This window comes from Cynoglossus semilaevis, chromosome 13 (genome assembly GCF_000523025.1).
Source record: "Cynoglossus semilaevis isolate Cse_v1.0 chromosome 13, Cse_v1.0, whole genome shotgun sequence".
NCBI lineage: Eukaryota > Metazoa > Chordata > Actinopteri > Pleuronectiformes > Cynoglossidae > Cynoglossus > Cynoglossus semilaevis.
Genome location: NC_024319.1, coordinates 18,921,045 through 18,943,386, shown reverse-complemented (window position 1 = coordinate 18,943,386; position 22,342 = coordinate 18,921,045). Strand labels below are relative to the sequence as shown.

At 38.3% G+C, this 22,342-nt stretch overlaps 1 protein-coding gene across 1 annotated transcript in view; it reads right to left on the bottom strand.

Annotated features, from left to right (window-relative positions):
- Window positions 1–22,342, bottom strand: part of grik2 (glutamate receptor, ionotropic, kainate 2) — a 127,665-nt gene that overhangs the window by 36,936 nt on the left and 68,387 nt on the right. The window contains exons 7-9 of the mRNA XM_025061552.1: window positions 10,059–10,202; window positions 7,083–7,190; window positions 3,937–4,050 (exon numbers count right to left, since the gene is read on the bottom strand). Of these exons, the coding sequence (XP_024917320.1) occupies window positions 3,937–4,050; window positions 7,083–7,190; window positions 10,059–10,202 (366 nt within the window). The remainder of the gene's footprint in view (window positions 1–3,936; window positions 4,051–7,082; window positions 7,191–10,058; window positions 10,203–22,342) is intronic.

The window sequence follows — 22,342 nt, the reverse complement described above, 5'->3', positions numbered from 1 at the left end:
GAATTGTAAGCCAACACAAAGTCATTTGGACCAACAAACTTAATGTCTAGCCAATAATGTCCAGCCAAACAAGGCTTGTGACTAGAACTAGAACTGAAGTCAAGTTATGCAATATTAGCATCCTTCTGCGGGCTAGTTGATATGAATGATTGGAAACCAATACTCTTGAAGAACACAGTGCCGAACACAAATTTTACATCATGTATATGTGGTTACACATGACTGAGATGCCGAAGTCAACAGATTATTAAACTCATTTCTCTAACTCATCCTTTTATAGTTTATACTTTTATATATTATTGCACAAAGTCTTACTGTATCAATGAATGTGATGAGCAGCAGTTTGTACTAATGCATGTAGCAAGTACTTAGGCTAAGACATCAGCAGAGACTTGCATTTTAAATGAAGTCCTTGTCTTAGAGGTCCTCTTCATTATGACAACAGTCACAGTAACAGTGGATTCCTTTCAAGCTCTTTAAATATTAATTGAACTTCGTGTCTATTTTTGACCCCACTGTCATGTTAACCAGTGGAACAGCTGTTATCGCTCAGTGGATATGTAGAACTGCTGTGAGACTCACGGAGAAACTCTTGACCTCTCACAATGTCTTACAAGAATATTACCATCATAAACAGTTAGTGTGCTCTAAACAGACGCACATTAAACACATTCAACACTATTAATTGCAAAATAAATTTCTTGACATTGTCTTTTTTTTAAACCATGTCTGCTCTGAAGTGCAACAATTTACGCTATTTCATGTAATTTTATACGGATAGATGGGAATAGGAATCACTCCTGACGTCTATTTTAACCTAATACAGTGATGTGTCCCATAGGTGATTAGCTGATAGCAGGAGCGCTATCTAGAGACATCTTGGAAAAATGATACGGAACAAACAGCACATAATCATCAGCATATATTACCACCAGCAACATAGCCTTGATACATCAGGCATTTGGTTTGATGATGCGTTACAGCACTTATTTATCAGTATGATCAGTTAAATTATTATAAATAACACCATTTATTACATTTCCTGTTAAGTTTGTCTGAAGTTTCCCTGACTGTGACACATGGTGGAAAGTTAACCAGCTCCAGATCCAAGTAGTTTGGATGTTTTCACGCCTCAAACACACCACAAAAAAAAGGTCTTCCATAATCTGGCAGGCAAATCATATCAGGAGTTGAATTAAAAACAGAGGTTGAGTGAACATCTATTACAGCTGTAAACTTCATTTCACATATCACTGGCTCTTCTGAGCTTATTTATTCTTTTAGTTATTCAGCTGATTGCAGATGCTTTATTCCTGACATTTTTAAAAGAAATCGTTGACAAACCTGATGAATGCGAAATACATGAATAATCTAAAGTGTTTTGCTTTCAAAGCAGTAGAGTTGGTGTTGTTATTCATTCAGATCATTCATTTAGATAAACACATACTGTATGTACTTTACTTTTATCAATAAATGTTGATCTATTTTGATGTCAAATTTGCGCTTGATGGATTTTCCAAAAACATTCTTACACAGTGATCTTCTTAAGATAACCAAAAGATCTTTTGGTTATCTTAAGAAGATCACTCAAAATAACATCTGAATGACAACAGAGAAATAACCGATCACGATTTTGTATAAGCCGTTTAAAACCAATCGCTAGTCCACAAATGGCTGAAATTGAACCAAATATATAGCAAAATGTCTCTTCAAAATGAATACATACATGTACTGCCTAATATATTTTTCCTAGCTCCTATATTTTTTTTAATCTATAAACCAGTGTAAGCAAAAAGGCTAAACTCTTCAAGACATTCCAAAAGTATTATCAGCAGCTCCGTTTAACAAAGGGTACTTCATTTTCTCTCCAACGACACACTTGTGATTTGTAAAGTAGATAAACTGTTGGTAGGGAGAGATCTGAACAGTAATTACATCATGTTTAATGGCACATAATCCCTGTGAAAATGATGAGAAGCTGGATTAAAGTATGCATCCATCAAACATAACAAACCTAATTATTGTCAGCCCTCTCCTGGTTCCTTTGCTGCTCGCATTTATCGCGCAGCTCTCCATGACTCAGCCCTGATGTGGCAATTACAGCCGCACAGTCTTTGCTAATAACTGCAATCACATCACGTCGCAGCACGTGCAGAAGGAAAAACAGACCCGAGATAAATAATGACAACCCTCCATGAAGTCAATATCACTGTTTTTCACATCCATTTCCTCAAAAGCCGGATCATGAAGTGATTTTTTTTTTTTTTTTACTTCACTGTTCTCTCGTTTCCTTTTTCAGGAAGGCACGTGTGCATGTTGTAGCATCCGAGGTCGAGTGAATGGACAAATAAACAGGGACGTTATAACGAGAGGACATTTCTGTGAATAATTATTCAGTCTATAATGTATGCATCAGTGAAGAACGCGGTGGACATGTGCTATTGATGTCAAACGATTACAGCCATATATGCGGAGTGAATGTGCTAGTTGACATTTTTGCTTGTTATCAGAGAAGAATGATACTCAACCCAAAGGTTTATGTTACAGAGAAAGGCAGTAAAACCCATATACTGCAGCTCAACTGGAGGTAATGTTAAGTTCATATTGTGAAACTCTGAAGCTAAATTTGCTTTAATTTACTGTAGTACAGCAGTAGAGATTACAGATACTGGACAAAAGGACAGCTGTTGTTGATTGACAGCAAATATGACAGAATTGGCCTTTAACCATTTCTGTCAAAACGTTGTTGCTATGCAGCTTCAACAACATCATGTCATTTTTTCTCCTCCATTTACCATAGCACAGCATATTGAGCAAATGTTTGCTCTCAATGTCTTTTTGCTGCCTCTCTGTTTGATTAACATCATCAAATATAGATTATTCTAAATGCATTATCACATGGATAAATGCTTTGTTTTTATCTAACTTGACAAGAAAAACAAGGTAGTGGGGTTTTTGCCAATTCCTAAATCATGGTCAATAATCATAGAAACTATTAAAATGTGCAATGTGTCACTCAATATGTCAATTTGTCCTGCTACCAACTAACAATATTCCTGCGCAGTCGGATGTCAACTGACAGTTTGGGAGTGCAGTGTTTTATGTTATTCTGGCTTCATTCAATTTACAGAAGAAAGTGCTTTTAAAAGAAAATGGATTTTAGGTGAACCACAGGAGAATGTTTCAAAACAGAGGTTATAAAATAACGACTGTTAGTTTGAGTTTGTTACAGCAGAAGGACCTTCCAGTGCTCTTCAATTTTTCACCTCGGCAGGGCAGCTTTTTATTTTGACTGTGCTTAAAAAAACTGTGATTAATACTGATATCAGCGATATCAGGCGGAAACTGTATTTACTAAGGAAAAATCAATGATCCTAAAGTATGACTTCTTCTTTTCATAATATCAGACCATTCCATTAGGCAATAACTTTATTTACATCTGGGATGGAAGTGCACCACGAAGGCTGCCATATTGGTTTTTGCAGTAGCCCAGAAAGGACAAACTTTTGTTTGCAGTAGCCCAGAAAGGACAAACTTGTCTACTAACTAGTACATTGTATAAAGGCTACTGTACACGGTCCTAACAAAAGTCATTGTAGAGGGGTGATGCAATCCTACATTTAGCACACTAAAATGTACCACTGGTTCAGTGTAAAAGTGTACCTGGTACAGCTGTACATGTGGGGACATTGTGAAGGTCTTATTAAGTAAAAGAGTATTTTGAGGTTTAGGAGTAAAGTTTACGGTAAGGATTAAGACTAGATCTAGTTGAAGTACTTAGAAAACAAAATAAAGTGTGTTTATGTGTCTAAATATACAGTATATAACATTTTTCTTTAATTTTATTTTTGTAATTTAAGCTCAATAAAGTGAGGAAACTGTAGTAATGGTTTAAGCAACTGTTTGATGAGATTGAAGTAAATGAAAATGCAGTACCAGTATAGTAGAGACAATCAGGGACCTATTGGATAAGGAGTCAGAGACATTCGTCGTCTTCCCCTTCTGGTTGTCCGTCATGTTCAGGCCACTTGGAGGGTCCCAGGTACCGATCTGGAAAAGCAAATACCACCCATTAGCCCCAGGTTAATGTCCTATGAGGGTTTCAGGGCAGCTGGAGTCATTTCTAGCCGACATCAATTCAGAGGTCAGACCTCAGACATGTGGCAGGGTATATAAGGCTAACAGATACTTAAATTTTCACCTGCAGGGGCGTGAGAGAAACAGAAAAACTAAACTGTGTGATTACAGGCTTTGGACGAAAATGAAGAAAAGAAACAGGTGAAAACAAATGTGAAAATACAGTGTGTTTTAAATTGACAATGTACTGCTAATACATTTTTCATTTGGTTTATATAAATATATATATTATACGGTATACACATATATATACACACATATATAATTCTAGATGTACATTGGCAAATAAACTAAAACTAATGTAGGCTCATACTTTTTATACAGTTGTTAAACCACTGACTCGTGCACTGCAGCACAGGCACAGTTCAGTAAACAGTACAGATCTGGGTTAGAGGCAGAGGAACTAATTGATATAAATATTGGGCTGCTAAGCTAATAAAGAAACATGGGAGCATACAGTGCTCCACTCCTCCACCTGTTGACTGAATGGCAGTATTGTAACAGAACAGAAGTCTTTTTTAATGGATTTTTTTTTTTAAAAACACTTCACTTTTTTTCTTTTCAGTTGGGCAATTTAAACTTTTTGTCAGGTAATTTTCTTGGCTTTAAGAATGGCTCAGCTCCTCGTCCACTTTTACTCTGTCTGCAGGGCTAGAACCTTAGAACAGGATAACAACATTTATCTTGTTGCTTTGCAGGATATCCTGAGCCTATGTGGTTTAGTTACCAGAACAAAGACCTGCAAACTTGGATTGGGTCAGGGATGAGAGTCCCTATCTTTTGCACATATATATATTCCATCCATCCATCCGTTTTCATCCGCTTATCCGTTATCGGGTCGCGGGGGCAGCAGTCGCCACCCAAATCACACTGCACTGTACCAACCCCCCAAACCTTTCTGCGGGTGGTGAGTCCACTGGAAGGTACCAACCGCCCTAACCGGGATTCAGTCTTGCCCAGGAGGTGAACCCTGGGGTTCCACACCAATGACAGAGACATTGTCTCTGGGCCAAAGCGCCACATATATATATTTGTTAGAATATATTTAATTATATATAATCATTATTGAGTTTCCAAAATTTATTTGGAGAACCAATTGTCAGTAACAGTTACCATGTGCTTCCCATGTTTAACCATCTACTAATGACACAAAATCATCTCAGAAAAGGTCTTTGCCATTGTTAAAGTCTGCATAGTCGTACCTTATTAGTAGTTTTGGGGTTGGGTGGAACTGAGACTGAGACTACGGACATTTTCCACTATGTCTCTGTCACACATTATCTTAAATGTCCTCTACAGCTCGATTTAGAATAACATTTGTAGGTAAACACATTTCGCCCTGACTGATCCATTTAACAGAATTCTAATATTCCCCTCATCATTTGAAATTCAACACAATATGGTTTGATGTTACATTGATGTGGCTAATAAATTTTCCCTTCTACATGTTTGCTCACTAAAGATGCACTGTCCTCTGGATTCATGAAGGGAATAATTCTGAGGACCCCGAGGACATGGTTGACAGCCATGTGAACCCCGTTGGGTGTCAGGGGGCATTTCCTTAGAAATTCCCACAGGAAACAATGTAACAGATGATGTAGGATCTGGAGGATCCCCCCGGTTGGTGAAGCTCGTGGATATACATCCTGGGGGCTTAACCTGTCTTCTTATTTCAGCAACAATCTTTGTACCAAAGCAACCCGCTGCCACCTCCCACCTCAAACCCCACTGCCCTGAGCATCACTAGAAGAGATCACAAATAATCCAAGCCATACCAGCCCCACACTTCTCAGAGCTGCACTGATACCCTGTGTGAGGGCTTGAGATAGGCTTTATAATTGCAAATCAACTTTGTAATTCAGGCTTCATAAGACTTGAGGGCTTCTGAAGGGTTTTTCATTAATAGAGTAAATTATTCATGGAGGTGTCAGCTCACACAGCACACAGCAGCCAGGACAGGGGTCAGAAGCTGCTGAGAGGCAAACGCCAGTGAGGATGCAGTTGTGCGTGAGAGTATTATTTCTATCAGTGTTGCTGCTGGGGGTTTTTCTACTGAAAATCTCTGGAATATCAAATTAAGTGTCGGACTCTGGGGAGACACTGTTTCTCCGAGAAGATAAAAGCCATGTATGAATTCTAAAATATCGTCTGTTACACCAATTACTGCCAAACATATTTAGCATTTTATTTGATTGGATTTCTTTTTGCTTTTAAAGCCTTTAAAGCTCCCCATCTTTGAGAGTAGCTGCGGCCTAAGCAGTACAGGGAACAGGGAGTCATTGTATGTTTATTTACTTTTGCACCCAGTCAGAGCCAGGGGCAATATTTTCTCTTTAACAGCTCAAAGGACAAACAACTGCAAGTAGAGTACACACACACACACACACGCACACATACACAAGTGTAACTCTAAATACCTTCACCAGTGCTCTTGTGTGTTCACACTGATAGCAAATAAGGTATTAATTAAAGTTTATACTGAGACTTTTTTTAATCACATTTTGTGTAATTTAAACTTAAAAACTCATCTGTTTAAAGTTGGCTTTGTTAAGTATCTCTGAAAGTAATCTAAAATAGTATTGATTACTCATTTTAAACTCACACTTATACCTATGATCAATTTAGAGTTTAGAATTAACCTAATGCAATGTTTGATTTGGACAGTGGATGGAACACAGATAAAGCAAACACATAAGAGAATGTTTAAACTCCATACAGAGAGATCCTTAGTTCCAAGTGGGGTTTGAGCCAGGGACTTTCTTGCTGTAAAGTAAAAGCAGTAATCACTTCTCCACCCTTTGGCCCATTGTAACATATGCTAGATGATGGCAGTTTAGCAGTTTTCCAGGATTGAACCCTCTCTTGAATGTCCAAAACCAAGCACCGTATTACTAAGGATGTGTTCTCACATAAGTCATGGTTTCAGACATATTCACGGGCACTACCTTTTCCAGTCCTTCCTCCTTCAGGCTGATGACATCAAGGTCAAAGTCGGTCCTCAGGCCATTGCTCCGATTGAAATTGATTCTCCCAGTAAGACCATCCCAGTGGGCCTGGAACGAAGGAGTCGGAGGGGAAGAGTGAGAGGAGGTTAAATCACAGACAATAACCGAGCGGAGGCATTTAAATCTAAATCTCTGCCTTTGGTGTCGCTTTCTGAGTCAAAGGACCAGTAGCAGTGTTGTATGTCGCTCTGCTGGTTCACTCGTCTCTGGCATCAAGGTGCCTGCTGAGACACAGAGGGTGTCTTTGTAACAGCGCAAAGGCAATTATCCCATTTTTACACATATTTAGTGGTGTGATGGGATAAGATGTAGCATGAAAGCAGCTCAGAACAAAAAAGTATCGTCTTTGTTTTTTTTTTTTGTTTTTTTTCATTCTATCATATCATTACAGCGATGCCTGGGAAGTCCCAGAACTTCAGGGAATGTGCTTAGAGTGAGTGGGAGTCACAGATTCAGCAGTTACTGACTAAGTGTGCTTTGTCATAAGACTTTGTGTCTTTGTCTTAATATCACTATATCACTCTTGACTGTTGGTTGATCCATTATGGTACCATTATCATATTATTATTTCATTATTATTATCATTATTAACAGCTGCCTTGTTTTCAAAGATTCAAGGACACCAGGGAACATGTGCCCTTTGACCTCTGAGCAACAAGGAATCCTTCGGGTCGATCTTTCATATTGTCGTCTTTTTAAGGATGTATTACACACTGCAAATGAGTGTTTGTAAAAATCAAACATATTTATATAATACTTTTAGCTTGAAATGTTGTTTTTCATACATTTTATAATGGATTTCAGAAATATTTGCAAAGCAATGGAAAAAATCCCAGCTTGACATTCACTTTCCTGATTACTCTCTGTGATTTATAATATATCTACAACAAATATCTACCTGAAAAATAGATCCTCAGCACGATGTCTTAACACATGAATTGATGCTGACATGCTGCAAAACAAACCTTTCAAAAGCTTTTTATACAATGAAAGGTTGTGTGTTTCAGTGCAGTGGTATTTTTCCAATCCAAATAACTAAAACATTTCTCTTTGTGCAAATACAAACAACATTTTTAAAAATTCTTTCTTGTTTTTATCACAAATGCCAAGTGACCTTGGCTTTAATAGGACTGATATGAACCAGTCACAGTTCAGTTCACTGTGCTGACGTTTTGTTTCTCGTGCCTAATGGCAAATCAGCCCAGCCCAGCACACACCAGTGATCGCACTGCTGCAGTGTTGAAAGGCGGGAGGCAAGGTGCAGGTCTAACCATGCATTTTAACACAGACACACACTGACTGTGAGGGAAAATACAAAGGACTGCACTTCAGTGAGCAAAGTGGTTCTGAAATTGGGGTCAACTGACCCCGGGAGATTCACAAAGGTGTTCCAAAGTGACCCCGGTGAAATAAGAATATGGTGTTTAATTTACCAGTCTGTACTAAAAATGATCACTGTTATTTCCAGCTATGATGATCTTGGCCACTATAGCAACATGAGGTATATGGGCACAGGAGGGGATGTTCCCATTTGTATCAACGGGACTGACTTTAAAAGTAATGACACAAAATCAAGGGCCTTGAACAAAGACACAGGGAGTGTCATTATATTCCATGTTATTTAAAAAAGAAACAGGCAGGGTCTTTATATACACCTTACGCTTGTAGGTATACATTTAAAAAAGAAAGTAATAGTCAAAGTTTTCTGTAGTCACCACAAATCCCAACTGGGGCAAGAAACTAAATGAAATATCTGCTTGTTTGTTTGTTTCTGGGAATAAAACATGCGTTTCTACTGCCTTGTTTTTAGATCATTTGAACCTTCACCAGAGTACGCTTCAAAAGATCACAAAATATTTCTCTATTAATACCTCTATAGAATTATTTAAAACACAGCGCAGTAAATATAGCATTCATTCGACTGCTTCATTAGTGAAGGCATGGCTTTAACCTTTAACAGGCTGCCTCCAGAATGTGCTAACTATCCTATGTGCCATATGGAACTTCTAAGCTAAATTAAAGTGCTATCCCGATCTTAACAAAAGTATGCACATTCCATGCCTGACTTTAGACTCATTATTTTATGCTAAATTTATATATATATATATATATATATATATATATATATATATATAAATTTAGCATGAGAAATTTAGCATGAGATATATATATATATATATATATATGTATATATATATATATATACAGTATATATATAAACAGTAAAGATCCTGTCGTTGCAGAGAGTACTTTAAAGATAATGTGTCATAGAAGCCCGTGAAAAGGCTCAGTGGTCTGAATTAAAACAAGTCCTGCCAGTAGATTTCTCTGCAATACAGCCACAGAACTAAACTGTGCTGGCACCCTACTGCGTGACTTTACAGGCTTAGATATACTCAAGTAAGAAGACAAAGAGAGCCCTAATGCGGCAAAATGGAGACGAGATAATGAGTGGGGTCGCGCAGGAAAAGATGAGATTTGCATGCCTTAAAAAACTGTCTGCTTAATATAGACGTATCCAAATCTATGTGAGTGGTACTCAGCTTATCAGAAGCTCGACCTGTATGATTCAATACTTAGAATTCCTTAATGAAGGTTGAATTAAGAACAGATTAAACGTTCTGGCTTATATGCCACGGCTTTACAAATTGACCCGACTGTGTAAAAATGTTATGCTCATGATTAAAAACCGATTACTCCACCTAAATGCAATCGTACTAACATCTGACTTCCATTTACGTACACACACAAACACAGATACATCTTTTTAATATATATATTATTCCCTTCTTCTTTACTGCCTGGTCTTATTGACATTCTGCTGCTGTCTTCCTTCCTCTGAGAATGTGTTTTTTGTGTGATGTTGCTGTGTGGAGGAGCGAGCCAGAGTGAGGAGGGAGTAGAGAAACCATCTACCTCTTTGATGAGGGCCATGAAGCGGTTCCCGAAGCGCCAGGGCTTATGTCGATTGCACTGTAATGAGCTGACAGTGATCTGCTGAGACTGTTGGACGGCCACGGCCACCACGTGCACAGCATCGTACATCAGTGCGGCATCGGTCTGCAGGGGGCAGGACAGGAGGGAGGGGGTAGAAGCAGAGGTTTGTTAACATGAAATGCAGCACATGACAAACAGCTGCGCCCTGGCAGCATGAATTTGCACAAAATCAGAGGGATATCAATGTCATGATGGCTTCCTCAGAGCCCGCCACTGAAACATACACATATATTTCTGCATCCTCTTCATCGCTGTGGACAGGATGGACATAAATATTTGATGACTTTACTGTTGACACATTATGTTACGACAGGAGGCTGTTGACAGTGCTGGAAGCACAAACAAGTGCACAGAGAGATGTAACCAAATAAATCAATGAGAATGTGAAAAACAGACTTAATATTTTAAAAAGGTTAACGTTTTTAAATTAGCTCTAGGTGAGTATAAATATTTATACCGCCTTTGTCTTTTTTTCTCTTCTCTGTCTGAATAAAAAACACTAATGAAGATAAACATGTTTTCAAATGGGCTGTGGGTGATGCGGTCTGTGTGGGAAATATTCTCAAAAGTTGTTGAGTTTATATGAAACGAGCATAAATATAAATGTATCATTTTAATTCATCTTCATGAACTGAAAGCGAGTTACATGGTGTACAAAGAAATTTAAAGAGCCCTATAGAACTTCAAAATATGTTACAAGAGATCAATAAAATCTGAGAGCACTTCAGTGAGTGCAGTAACAGTGGAACAAAATGCTCAGTAAGAGTCAGTAAGAGCCACAGCCAAAGCTCAGACTGGTGGTAATATGGATATTTTTAGTTTCTATTAAATAAACCAAAGCCACACCTTATTTCTTTAAATCTTTAAATCAAATTCATTGTCAGTGACATCCTCATTCAATAAAGTGATGAGAGAAGGTGAGTAAAAACTAACACCGAACTGAGACTGTGTGCGTATATGTTAACAATTAAGTGGTGACAGCAAGCTGTTAGTCTAAAATGTGGCGTATCAATGAAAGAAGAAGTGACGCTCATCCTGATTGTTAAGGAAAGGCCGTAATTGTTCAGCTCATCAGGAAAAAAAAAGTATAGGGAAGAAAATCTAATTCGTTTTTGTCTCGCTTGATTGAAAAGCAATCAAAACAGCCCCACTGCAGTTGTTGCAGGAAGGCGTGCCCTGGGGGTGTGAAGAGCACTGTCCTGCCTTTAAAAAGAAAGTGGGGAAAAGAAAACACTTTCTTAAAACTGCTGTTCTCCCCATTTCAGTTTGGAAGGAGAAGTGGAAGAGTGTCGACTGTTCGGTTGTAATAGGTTGGAGAAGATACTTCAGTGGCTATTTGGTGTGTGTATATGTGTGTTTGTACCAGAGATGGCCATAGGTGCTTTACTAAACACAAGCTATTTAAACAGCTTGTGTTTAGTAAAAAAACTGTTGGCACACTTTCTGCCCCACCTTCAAATAAAATTGAACATTTTTTGATCAGAACTAATTGAGACGTGCAAGGATTCTTACTGACAATGAATTTACAATAATTTGCATGAATGGGATTTCTATTTTATTCAAGGTGATTCTGTAAAAAGCAGAAAGAACTCATAGAAATGACAGTGACAGTGAAAAATGTTTAAAATGTGTTTAATTTTTGTGTTGAAAGGTGCTAAACAAAAGGATTTGTCTTAAAAAAATTACACTACACTTTCCTGCAAAATATACATAAATAAAATTCAACTCCGTTAAATCCATAAAAAATTATTATTTTTGCTCCATAAATGCCCACATTAATCTAATGAGCAAAGTGTTTGCCAACTGTATTTGTATAATACATTGACTTTTCTTCCAGACTCTGACACCTGGTCTCACAGTTGAACTTTTGTCCAACACTTCTCTGTGTATTCTTTGGTTGACTGCCTGCTTTATGGGAACCAGTCTTTCCCTCAGTGGTGATGGCAGGTGCTGCAGCTCTGTGATGCTCACACTGCCATCCATTCTCTCCACTCTAAACCACACTGGGCTGCAGGAACCTCATAACAGCAATGTGACACCCTGTCTGTCACTCGGAAGATTGATACTGAAAGCAGACAAGACCATGGCAAAATGTGTTGGACAGTGAAAGTGAACTTGTTTCTCTCGCCCATCAGCTGACGCTCACCCTCGCAGCTGGCACTGGTTCACCCCAAGCATTGTGTAGAATATCGGATTTGATAAAAGGCTGCACTGATTTAAATATTCCAGCTGAAGCACTGAGCAGTGGATGGATGGATGGGCGGCTTCAAATTAATAAAAGTAAGCCATGAATTAAATACTCTTAATTAAAACGAGCAGTCGATTGCGTTCAGTGGTGTGCCAGGGTGAATAGAGATGAGCGAGAGAGAGAGTTTCTGGCAACGGGGATTTGACTGCCTCCCTCCGTCTCCCCCGGTGCAAACCTCACAAGTACCCGTCAGGCAGACTCGCAAATGATTTAGCAACACCGACACTTCACTCCATAAACATCTCATTAAAATCAATTATGTCATTCCTGAATGAAATTAAAGCTAAATGCTTTAAAAGTGGCTTTTCCCTCGTGTCAGCCAATATGAACATTACCCCTGATGCTGTCTGTTTTTTAGCTTATTGTTGTCTAGCGTCTCTCTCTCTCACACACACACACACAGATACAGGCATGTCCCATCCCAGCCCGTCAGGACTGCCGTGGAAACAAAATGGTGACAAATAGCTTTCACACTGTCTAAGGATGAGGATATTTCCCAGTGCTGATTTGCAGCGGGGCAAACACAACATCTCTCTGACTAAAATACCTTTTCAGCCTTGTTTATTTCAACCTGTACCCAATTTTTAACCTTTGATTTTCATTAAACTAAATTCTGTTCTTAGTTAAACAACACGGTAAACAGTGATGGTTTTATTCTGAAGCTAGCTCCTCACAAGGACTAACCATGAACACGACTTAGGAAGAACAGAATAATGCAAAGAAGAGTGGTTGGTGGAGAGCTGTTTTGTAGGCTTATTCTTAAAAGACGTTGATGGAGCTTCGCTGGTTACACAGACAGCTACAGTCACACTGCAGTGGCTCTTTTGACTGAAACATAAAAACCCTTAGAGATAAGGATAGACTCGTTGCAGCTGTTTGAGTGTGTGTATTTGTGCTGAAAGGAGAGAGATTTAACACAACTGCACAGCACAAAGCAGCCCACTCCCTCCACTGCTCCAAATCCCCACCTCCCTTCGACTTGGAGTGATTCAGAAACTGGACATCTTTTGTTACAGTTGATTCTCTGCGTCATGACCAGGCCACTCACTGCCACCAGCTACTCTTGTTATTCAGAGCACTGTAGACTCAAACACTGATATGTCATTTATTATGTTAGCAACAAATTCTCTAGCGTTTTGTGCTAGTGTGACCCGTTATATTTATATCAAGAGATTTTTTCACTCAGGAACCAGGTGAGGTCAGATATTATTTAAGGTCTTTTCAACTTCACCTACAATCCCAATACAGAGAGACCTCCTGTAGGACCCAGGGCTCTATCTGCTGGGCTTCCTACTGCTAACCCTAACTCTGAGCTGTAGTCATGAATACTGAATGTTGACCTCCCACTTTCACTCTCAACAATCACCGAGGTACAGTTGAAGTAGCAATGTAACGTCTCGTCTGATCCCTTGTCACTTATTCATGAAAATGAATTTCCATCCACAACATATTTTCTTCTCTGGTTTGTTAGATGCCACCCCCCAATTTATAAGCCCTGTATTCTGGTCCTGACAGGATGTTATCCCCATATGAAATCATCGACGGACCAAAGTGACAGTTTGATAAATAAGAGTCTCATGCAAACACAACATAGACAGATTGCCTTGCAGCTATGAAGCAGGTTGGCAGGAAATCCCTGCAAATCGTACTGCTCCCGCGCAACTGTGCTGAAGCTGTGAAGATGTAGTCAAGGTAAAAAGCACTCCTTTCAGTCTCCGTGAAAACTAACTTTAGTCTTGATGTTGGTCAGTCGTTTTGTGTTTTTCAACACATTCGCACTTCACCATAAATGTATATTATATATATATATATATATAATGCATGTAAAAAAACATACGCAATGTGTACATAAACAGCAGATGCATAAGACAAAAAAACAAACAAACAGATGGAGATCTGATGAACATCAATATCTAATCTAAGATTTTCTTTTTTTTTTAATCACCAAAATTCATAATGCAGTATAGTTACTTTATCACTTTATATTTAGCACTTTTACTCATGCTGGAGGGTTACTCGGAGGAAAATCTGTAGCAGGCAGGACATGTTGTGAAGTTTTACAGTTTTGGTGTGAAGATGGTGGAGAGGTTAAAAAAAAGCTCATTAGAAATTCACCAGTATTTAATATTGTACTTTGTTGTGAATCACAACAAGACTGGTGATTTATTTATATATTTTTATTTTTATTTATTTCTCAAAGTACTTACTAACCAGACAGTGTACAGATTAATTCAATTGTAAGGCAGAATTTAAATATTTTGTTTTTAATAATGTACATTAAAAAGACATGTTTTTACTCTTTTTTGCTGAATGTGCTATGTTACTGTAGCACGTTAATGAGACCAATAGACCTTTCAGTATTTTTAATGGGTGAATTACTTCATAGAAAACCAGGCTTGAGCTGTGCTATAATAATGGTTTGGGGAGGGCAGTGCAGCTTTGCTCAGCAATGATGCATTTTAAGATCAGTGGTTTGATCCTGATTTAATTTAGTCAATATGCCAGTGTGTTTCATTGGTAAGATATAGACAGCCGACGTAGGCACATTTCCTCTGCAGCCTTATTGTACTATAATAAACATCCCTGCAATAAAAGCACCAGAGACAAATGCATAATCTTGCATCATTTGTGTTTTTCCTCAAAGCTTTAATATCAGACACACCTCAAAGCAGTTCTTTTACTTTCCACAAGGCAGGAAAACATTTTTTTTCCAGCCACGTGAGCAGTAATACCATTAAAGAAACAACAGTGACAGTTGGATATAGAGACAAGAATGTGTCACTTACTCCCTCCATTAGTTACATTATTGCAATAGGATGAGACAGATTAAGACTGTGGCCATTGAAGGATGATACATTTTAACATTTCGATCTGTTGTTCCAGACCTGACCATTTTGGCATCTCGGCTTTGGCTGGACTTTAATTTGATGTGATGCCTGGCCCTCAGGGGCTGCACTGCTGTTGATACCAGCCATCTTGATTAGATTCTGTTCTCACCAGCTAGTCTTCATCTGTGTGTCCTCTTCATTTCCATCTAGCGGTGTGTATAGCTTTTATTTTCAACACATGATGTTACATGAAAGTGCCTCAAGGTTAACGTGGCAAACTTCGAGGGTTCTTCAGTTCTGAATTAGAGAACCCTCTGACAGTGAAAAACGTAAGTGAAAACACTGCAATGTAAATCCTTATTTAGTAGCTGGGCGATAAAATTTTGTGACCGGCGTCGGCTACAATATGTTTAGCAGGATAACAAAGCTATTTGAAAAGTCATTCAGTTTATATAACAGCTTTTAGTTGCTTTAAACTAAAATGCAGATAGCGTTATAAAATAACACGTACAATTCGATTGGAAAGCAAACATAAAACCCTTTTACAATAAAACTGTTAGACAGGGGCAGAGTGGACTGGCTGAAGGCTGTTTCTGATTTCCGAAACCCTCCCTGCAGCCGAAGCTCTTGATGGCTTTTATATTCTTTAACTACGCAGCTATCAAACCGTTTCTCCAACATAATTCCCATGGCAACCGTTTCTTTTTATCCTCAGTTTTGTTTGGCTTCGGTGACCAGTCTCTTCACTGTTAAACTAAAAACAATTTTCCGTCTGGGAGGTATAATATGCAGTAGGGAAAAAAAGCAGAAACTTTTAGCAGATAACAGAGGGGTGGCATTAAATCACCATTTGTGCTGTGGAATTGTGTCATGTAATGGGTCTCAATATGAGGGGAAATTGACTGTGTAAAACCGAATCATTACAATGGCTGGCTTTTCCTTTGTAATGACAAAATGCATCTCTTCACGTTCCATCAGCGGGCATGGCCCCTAAAATGATGCCAGGAAATGAGTCCTGAAGATGACTGCTGGCTGCCAATGAGAGTGATTGAGATGACAACAGGAGAATCACTGCAAGACGTCGACGTTAAAAGCTGTGTACAAGCATTGAATAGAGATACTCCACAAGAATCGGAGCACAAAATACAAAAGCTCATGGGATCGGAGACACGGTGGTGGAAGTGGCAAACAAAAAGATTGCATCAGTTGCATATCTAAATAGATCACAGATGAACAACGATAGAGACATCGATAGTAAACGGTTTTGATGAAGAGTCAGTTCTGTCAAACAGCCACTCCATCACAGTGTGACAGTGTGTTTTACAAATTAAATTATATGAACGGATTTTCACTCTCCGCTTTTTCAATCTACCAAAAACAAATCACAAACACATTGGGCCATAATATGACGATGGCAATTTCATTGTGATGTCAACACAAACAAGTTTCATATCTAACTGTTAATATTCAGCTTTTGTCCAACCCTAAACCAATAAGCTCCATGGACTAGAAGTGAAAATGTTCCCATAACAGCCACACGATACTGGACAATTCAGGACTATGACCTAAATTATTAAATTAAAATGTGAGCCAGGTTTAAATAATTATCACTTCTCTTCTCTGTTAGGCACGTACTGATTAATTAATTTCATAACCTAAAAAGCCAGACACTAACTCATCCCATTAAGTGTCACCTGGAAAACGGAGGTCTCAGCCTGAATGGACAAAACCTTTGGTAAATCTCTATAGAAAACACATACTGCTAAACTGTATTAAACTTGGACAAATACACAAAAAATGTTAGAATTTGGGATGTGAATGTATGACCCAGCTGATGAAAGAAAAATTTGCGCCCTTCAGTCAAACAGTAAATTAAACAACAATAAATCAGAAGCAACAGAAGAAGGCAACTTTTTAAACACCTTTCAGAACAGAAACGTAATCTTTTCCTACAGCTTTTATTAGTTCAACATTTCCCTGAGGGGTCACAGATCCTAATGCAAACCTTTCCATCTTGGTACACAAATTAACGCAGCAAAATAATTTGGCTGTACATCGTAATGTTGTTGCCAAATCCGGTTAGTATAATTTTACAAACTGACATGATGTTGCTCTGTTGACGACAGCAGCAGATTCCAAAGCAGAGGGAGCTCACAGCACCTCCTTGATGAAGCTATTTACCAAAGCTAATGGAACAGCTTCCTTCTGTCTGCGCAAACTAAGCAGAAGTGTGTGTGTGTGTGTCTATGTATATGTGGGTGTGTAGCCTAGGGGTTCTTTGGATCATAAGTAATAATTTGAGGGAAATTAAGTGGCAGGTTTAACAAGCAGGGGTAATTTCACTTTTCTGTTCTTCCTGGGGGAAATGTGGCCTTTAATTGAGTTAACACTTTTTGTTTGGTAAACACTCCTGAAGCGGGCCAAGTCTGCCACTGAGTCTCATTACCACGCAGAATCAGTGTCAGTGGCCAACCATCTCCTACCACCTCTCCGTCTGGCTTGCCTCGTCGTTCTAATAACTCGAACACCACTCCCTCAGGTGTTCAGCCAAACATTGTTGGGTTTTAAGAACCAACATTTTACACGTTTATCCATCCTCTGGTACTGGCAGTTGGTAGAACACAGTAGTACTCATTGTAGGAGTTGGCTAAAGACACGGACTCCCAGCTGCCTGCACTTTTGCTCTAGATTTTCTTTTAGAAAGTCTGCATTGTTTTAACTATAATCTGGGGCAAATAAATGACCAGGATGACTGACAACATATATATTATTTTGTTGTGACTCTCTATTTAGGTAAAAAGTTATATTCAAGTTTACAGCTCTTAAGGTTTTTCCAACAGTCTGGTAAAAAGAAAAAAAACAAAAAATTGAAAAAATATGACAAAAAAGTCACTTTTAGATACAATACTGAAGCACCAAATCCAAGGGCTCTGGCCACTTCTGTCACAGTGTTGAGGCATAAAATCCTACAGCTGTTGTACAGTAGTTGTCTTGCCAAATTCTAATTGGTGCTCACGTTTGCATAACATCATCTTGAGTTGTCTTTTGAAATGCAAGAGAGATGAAGTGCAAGTACAGGACGAGCCAAAGTAATGTTGATCCAACAAATCTCACATCCTCTCAGTGTGCCTTCCACTGCTCCCCTAATCATTTTCAATTCTTCAATTCATCCTCAGTGGTTTGCTGCTTTATAACTCAGCACCACATGGACCAGAAATAGAAGGCTAAGTCAAAGAATTCTGAAAAAAAAGATACATTTAAAGGCAATCAAACATCCTCCAAAATGACATCGGAGTCTTTTTGACCTGCAGTACCAGGTGATAATAAAAAAATAAACAAAAAGATTCCGCTGACAATACTTCTCATTTAGTTTTGTTCTGGTCCATTTCTGAGGCCTATAGAAAAAGCTGTGGGTGGTAGATTGTTGTTGTTTGGACGCCATCCACTCCAGCCTCCAAACCCTATTTTCACCCAGAGCCAGTTTCCTGCAGGGTGTCCAATATTGTTTTATGGTGGGGATATTGAGCCGTGCAGTAGGTAGAAAAAACAGAAGGTGTGGTTTGTGAGTGCTTCCTAGTTTCGAGCCCTTTGTAATTGTGAAAAAGGTGAGCAGCGGAGATGTCCCAGAGTCAGGCAGGACAACAGAGAACTCAATGAATTGTAAAATAAGGAACTGTCTGTTTTCTGCCACAGATTTATTGGCATTGCTTTTTAACCTCTTTTTTTCTTTTTTCTTTTTTGTCATCCAACATTGGATTTGTATTGACATTCTTAGTGCTCTACCGTCCTCACAGTCTACAAAACACTTGGGACATTTAAATGTCCTAACTAGATTTCAACAACTTTCAACATTTTCTTTTCCTTCTTCGTCCTTCCACTCCTTCCCAGAGGCCCAAAGACAGAAAAAGCTGCTATTTTATCTGCTTTAACTGCCTCAGACATCCTGACGGGAAGCTGTTTGACTAGAGTCTCACACAGTAAAGTGATGAATGACATACAAAAGGCAACATGCTGACATGAGATTTTAATTTTAAAGAATAAAATAAAAAAAAAAATTAAAACACATAATAAAGCCATAGCCCCAGGGTTTGAACACCTTTTGTGTTAAATAATTTCTAAACATCACGAGGCTTCAGTCTGACTCACTGTTTGATCAGGTCTCATGACACCGCATCACAACGTGAGTGTGTTCGTTATAAAGCAACGGTGGCTGTGGTATTATCTACATCAAACAACCTTTGTCTTTATGAACAAATGCACCTCAGTAATAGCATTAGCATCCTAATAATGATGAGCTGTATCCCTAACAAAGCAGCAAATAATCCATGGATAAATGAATCACCTAAATCACTTAAAAGGCAGATTCTTTATGGCGGAGACTGACGAGCTAACATTTATGCAGATTTCATTTATGTGATTTCTGTTGGGTTAAAGTGAAAACAACATAATTTAGGTAAAGAGAGTCAAGATGGCCAAATCATTCAATTAAACCCAACTAATATCATAAAAATTTAGATCTTAATAATAATAATAATAATAGTAATATTTTTAAATAATGTTTAAAAATATAACAATTTAATGAGTGCCTTTTAAAGCACCATAGGGCACTATTTATATATAAAACAAAAGAATTATTCTTCAGGCTATATAATAAGTAAAATATTTTCAAAATAAAAGAATATATGATAAGTTTAAGTCTATGGAATTAACCTTTAATGGCAGATGGAGTAACGCATGTTTTAAAAGGTTTGCCTTTACACATATATAATATACAGTCCACAAACTCTCTAAGGAAACTATCTGTATTTGAAAGAAATGTAGCATTTTAATTTTTTAAGAGTTTTAATTTTTTTTAAGCTAGCACCAACTTTTTTCTTTGCTTTACAATAAACCATAACATAATCAGGTCACTCTCATCCTCGCTGCCTACTCCTCTTCCTAAAATATTTCTGCTAAGCTTTGAGTGGTGCTGTTGACATAACAACATACAGAGCTCTGCCATACTGCTTTAATAGAACAATCTAGTGTCCCGTGACTAAGGCGTACTGTCAGTAGGACTAACAGTCTTAACACTCAAGTGAATTTGATGAGGTTTTCACAGCAAGCGGATAATGAGCAGTGAAAGAAATCTGCTGTAAGGACCCTTGGAGAACAACTGTGTACAGCCGCCCACAGTGTATCGGGCTGTTGTCAGCATGAACATGGCAAAATTGAGAATCTGTGGTAGACCTGGGGTGGGGCACCCCTAATCATGGACGACTGGACAGCTGTACAGGTGAGTCATGGTGGAACAATGTAACGTTAACATTTAGCAGTAACATTTATCAGTCCAATGCATCTTCAGTTCAGATACTGACATGTTACATCTGATACTCCATTAGATCTCATCATACTAGTACTGTGTGAACAAACCTTATATGTACTGCTTCAACCCAAACAAACAGCAGATGTCAAAGGCTAATAGTAATAATCAAACTGGATATCATTAATTAGAGTACAGTTTCTGTCTTACTGTCACGGTTGATCTGAAGCTATTGGGAAGACACTCTTTACAGTCACAAAGCATTTATTTTATGTAGTTGGTGCTATGACTGTGGTTTAAATGAAAAATTACTCATTTAAATAAACCAAAAATGTCAACTTCCTAACAACATTTTCTACAAAACAAGTAACACAGTCAGGTGTTAAGACTAGCCACGGTGATGTTGCGATGCTGGAAAAATTGTTAAAAATTAAACACATTTTGTTGAGTATTTGCCCATTGCGCAACAAAACATTGATCAAAAATATGGATATATGTATAATTTCAAAATATGATTGTCACAAAAGTGTTGGTATAAAAGAATGTCTTCAACAGACTTCAACAGTGACATCAGTCTTTAACAGAATGTTCCTGTGCATGTGGTATAGCTTCATGCAGGGGATGACCTCCACAGGTCTGCTGTAGGTAGAGTGCTACATAAATGCATCATTGCTAATTATATAAAAAGCAAAAAGAATATTCAATCAATTAAATAAGCCACTACCTGCTCTCTGTCCTTCACTGTATTTTCTGCTCGTTTTTCCTCTTCATGTTCTGTGTCGTGTCTTAGGTGTCGGCATGTGTCCTTGCAGGATTGTTTGTGGGCGTGCAGTCCTGCACCGAGTTGCAAGCTGGGTGGAGAAGCCACATTGTCTGGCCATCTACCATTACACACCTGCAGTCCATCTCTCTGATTGCCGCCACCCACATCCTGCTGCTAATAAGCCGGGTTTCCACCTGCAGTTCTGTTTGATTGATGTTCTTTTTCCATGGTGTTATTTGCCCATGTTACTGCAATTACTTCTTGTATATAGAAACAGAGAAGTAGTGTTGGCAAAATGAAGCTTCATTAGCTTTGAAGCTTTCCAGCCAAATTCTTTGAAAAAACCTTCTGGTCAAAAATCAGAAATATACTATACTTAATATCAGACAGATTTTACAACATGTTACTTCAACTATCAGTAACGTCATCCACCCAACAAAAGAAAAATATTTTATCAGCAATTGGATACCTTTCCTTCTTATCATTCTTTGGGCACCAAACACCTTGGTCTAATTCTTCTGCTCTTCTAAGCTCCAGAAATATTATTTGAATATTCAACTATTGCCTGATGATGAGAGAGGATACCAGTTTCCAGGATTTTTTCCCAAAGATAAGTGAGGTGATTTCTAGTTTCACTTGTTTTGAGGAAGCATATCCTTTGGCATGGGCTGGCTTAATGAGAAATATGAACTACAGTATACATTTTATAGTACTCTGTCCATTGTGCAGCTCTAGCTGATACCACATGTGGTACATTTTACTGAAGAACTGCAGTGTGAGTCGTACTGCCAAAGTACCAGAAAGGCCAACCACGCTGCTGAGGAAACCTGATCATTTGCCCAAAAATCACTTGCACACATGTCAATAGAGCTTTGACATAAAGAAAGCCAAGAGAAAATTTTAAATAATAATATAGTTTTCTTACTTGCTATAAAGCTGAAGTAGACAACATATTCTGTTGTTTAGATTAAGTATTGATCACAGAAAACACAAACTTGTATCGCTGAAACTAATGTTTTTAGAAAGTAATACTTCAGCTCTGATTATGTGCACAGCCTCAGG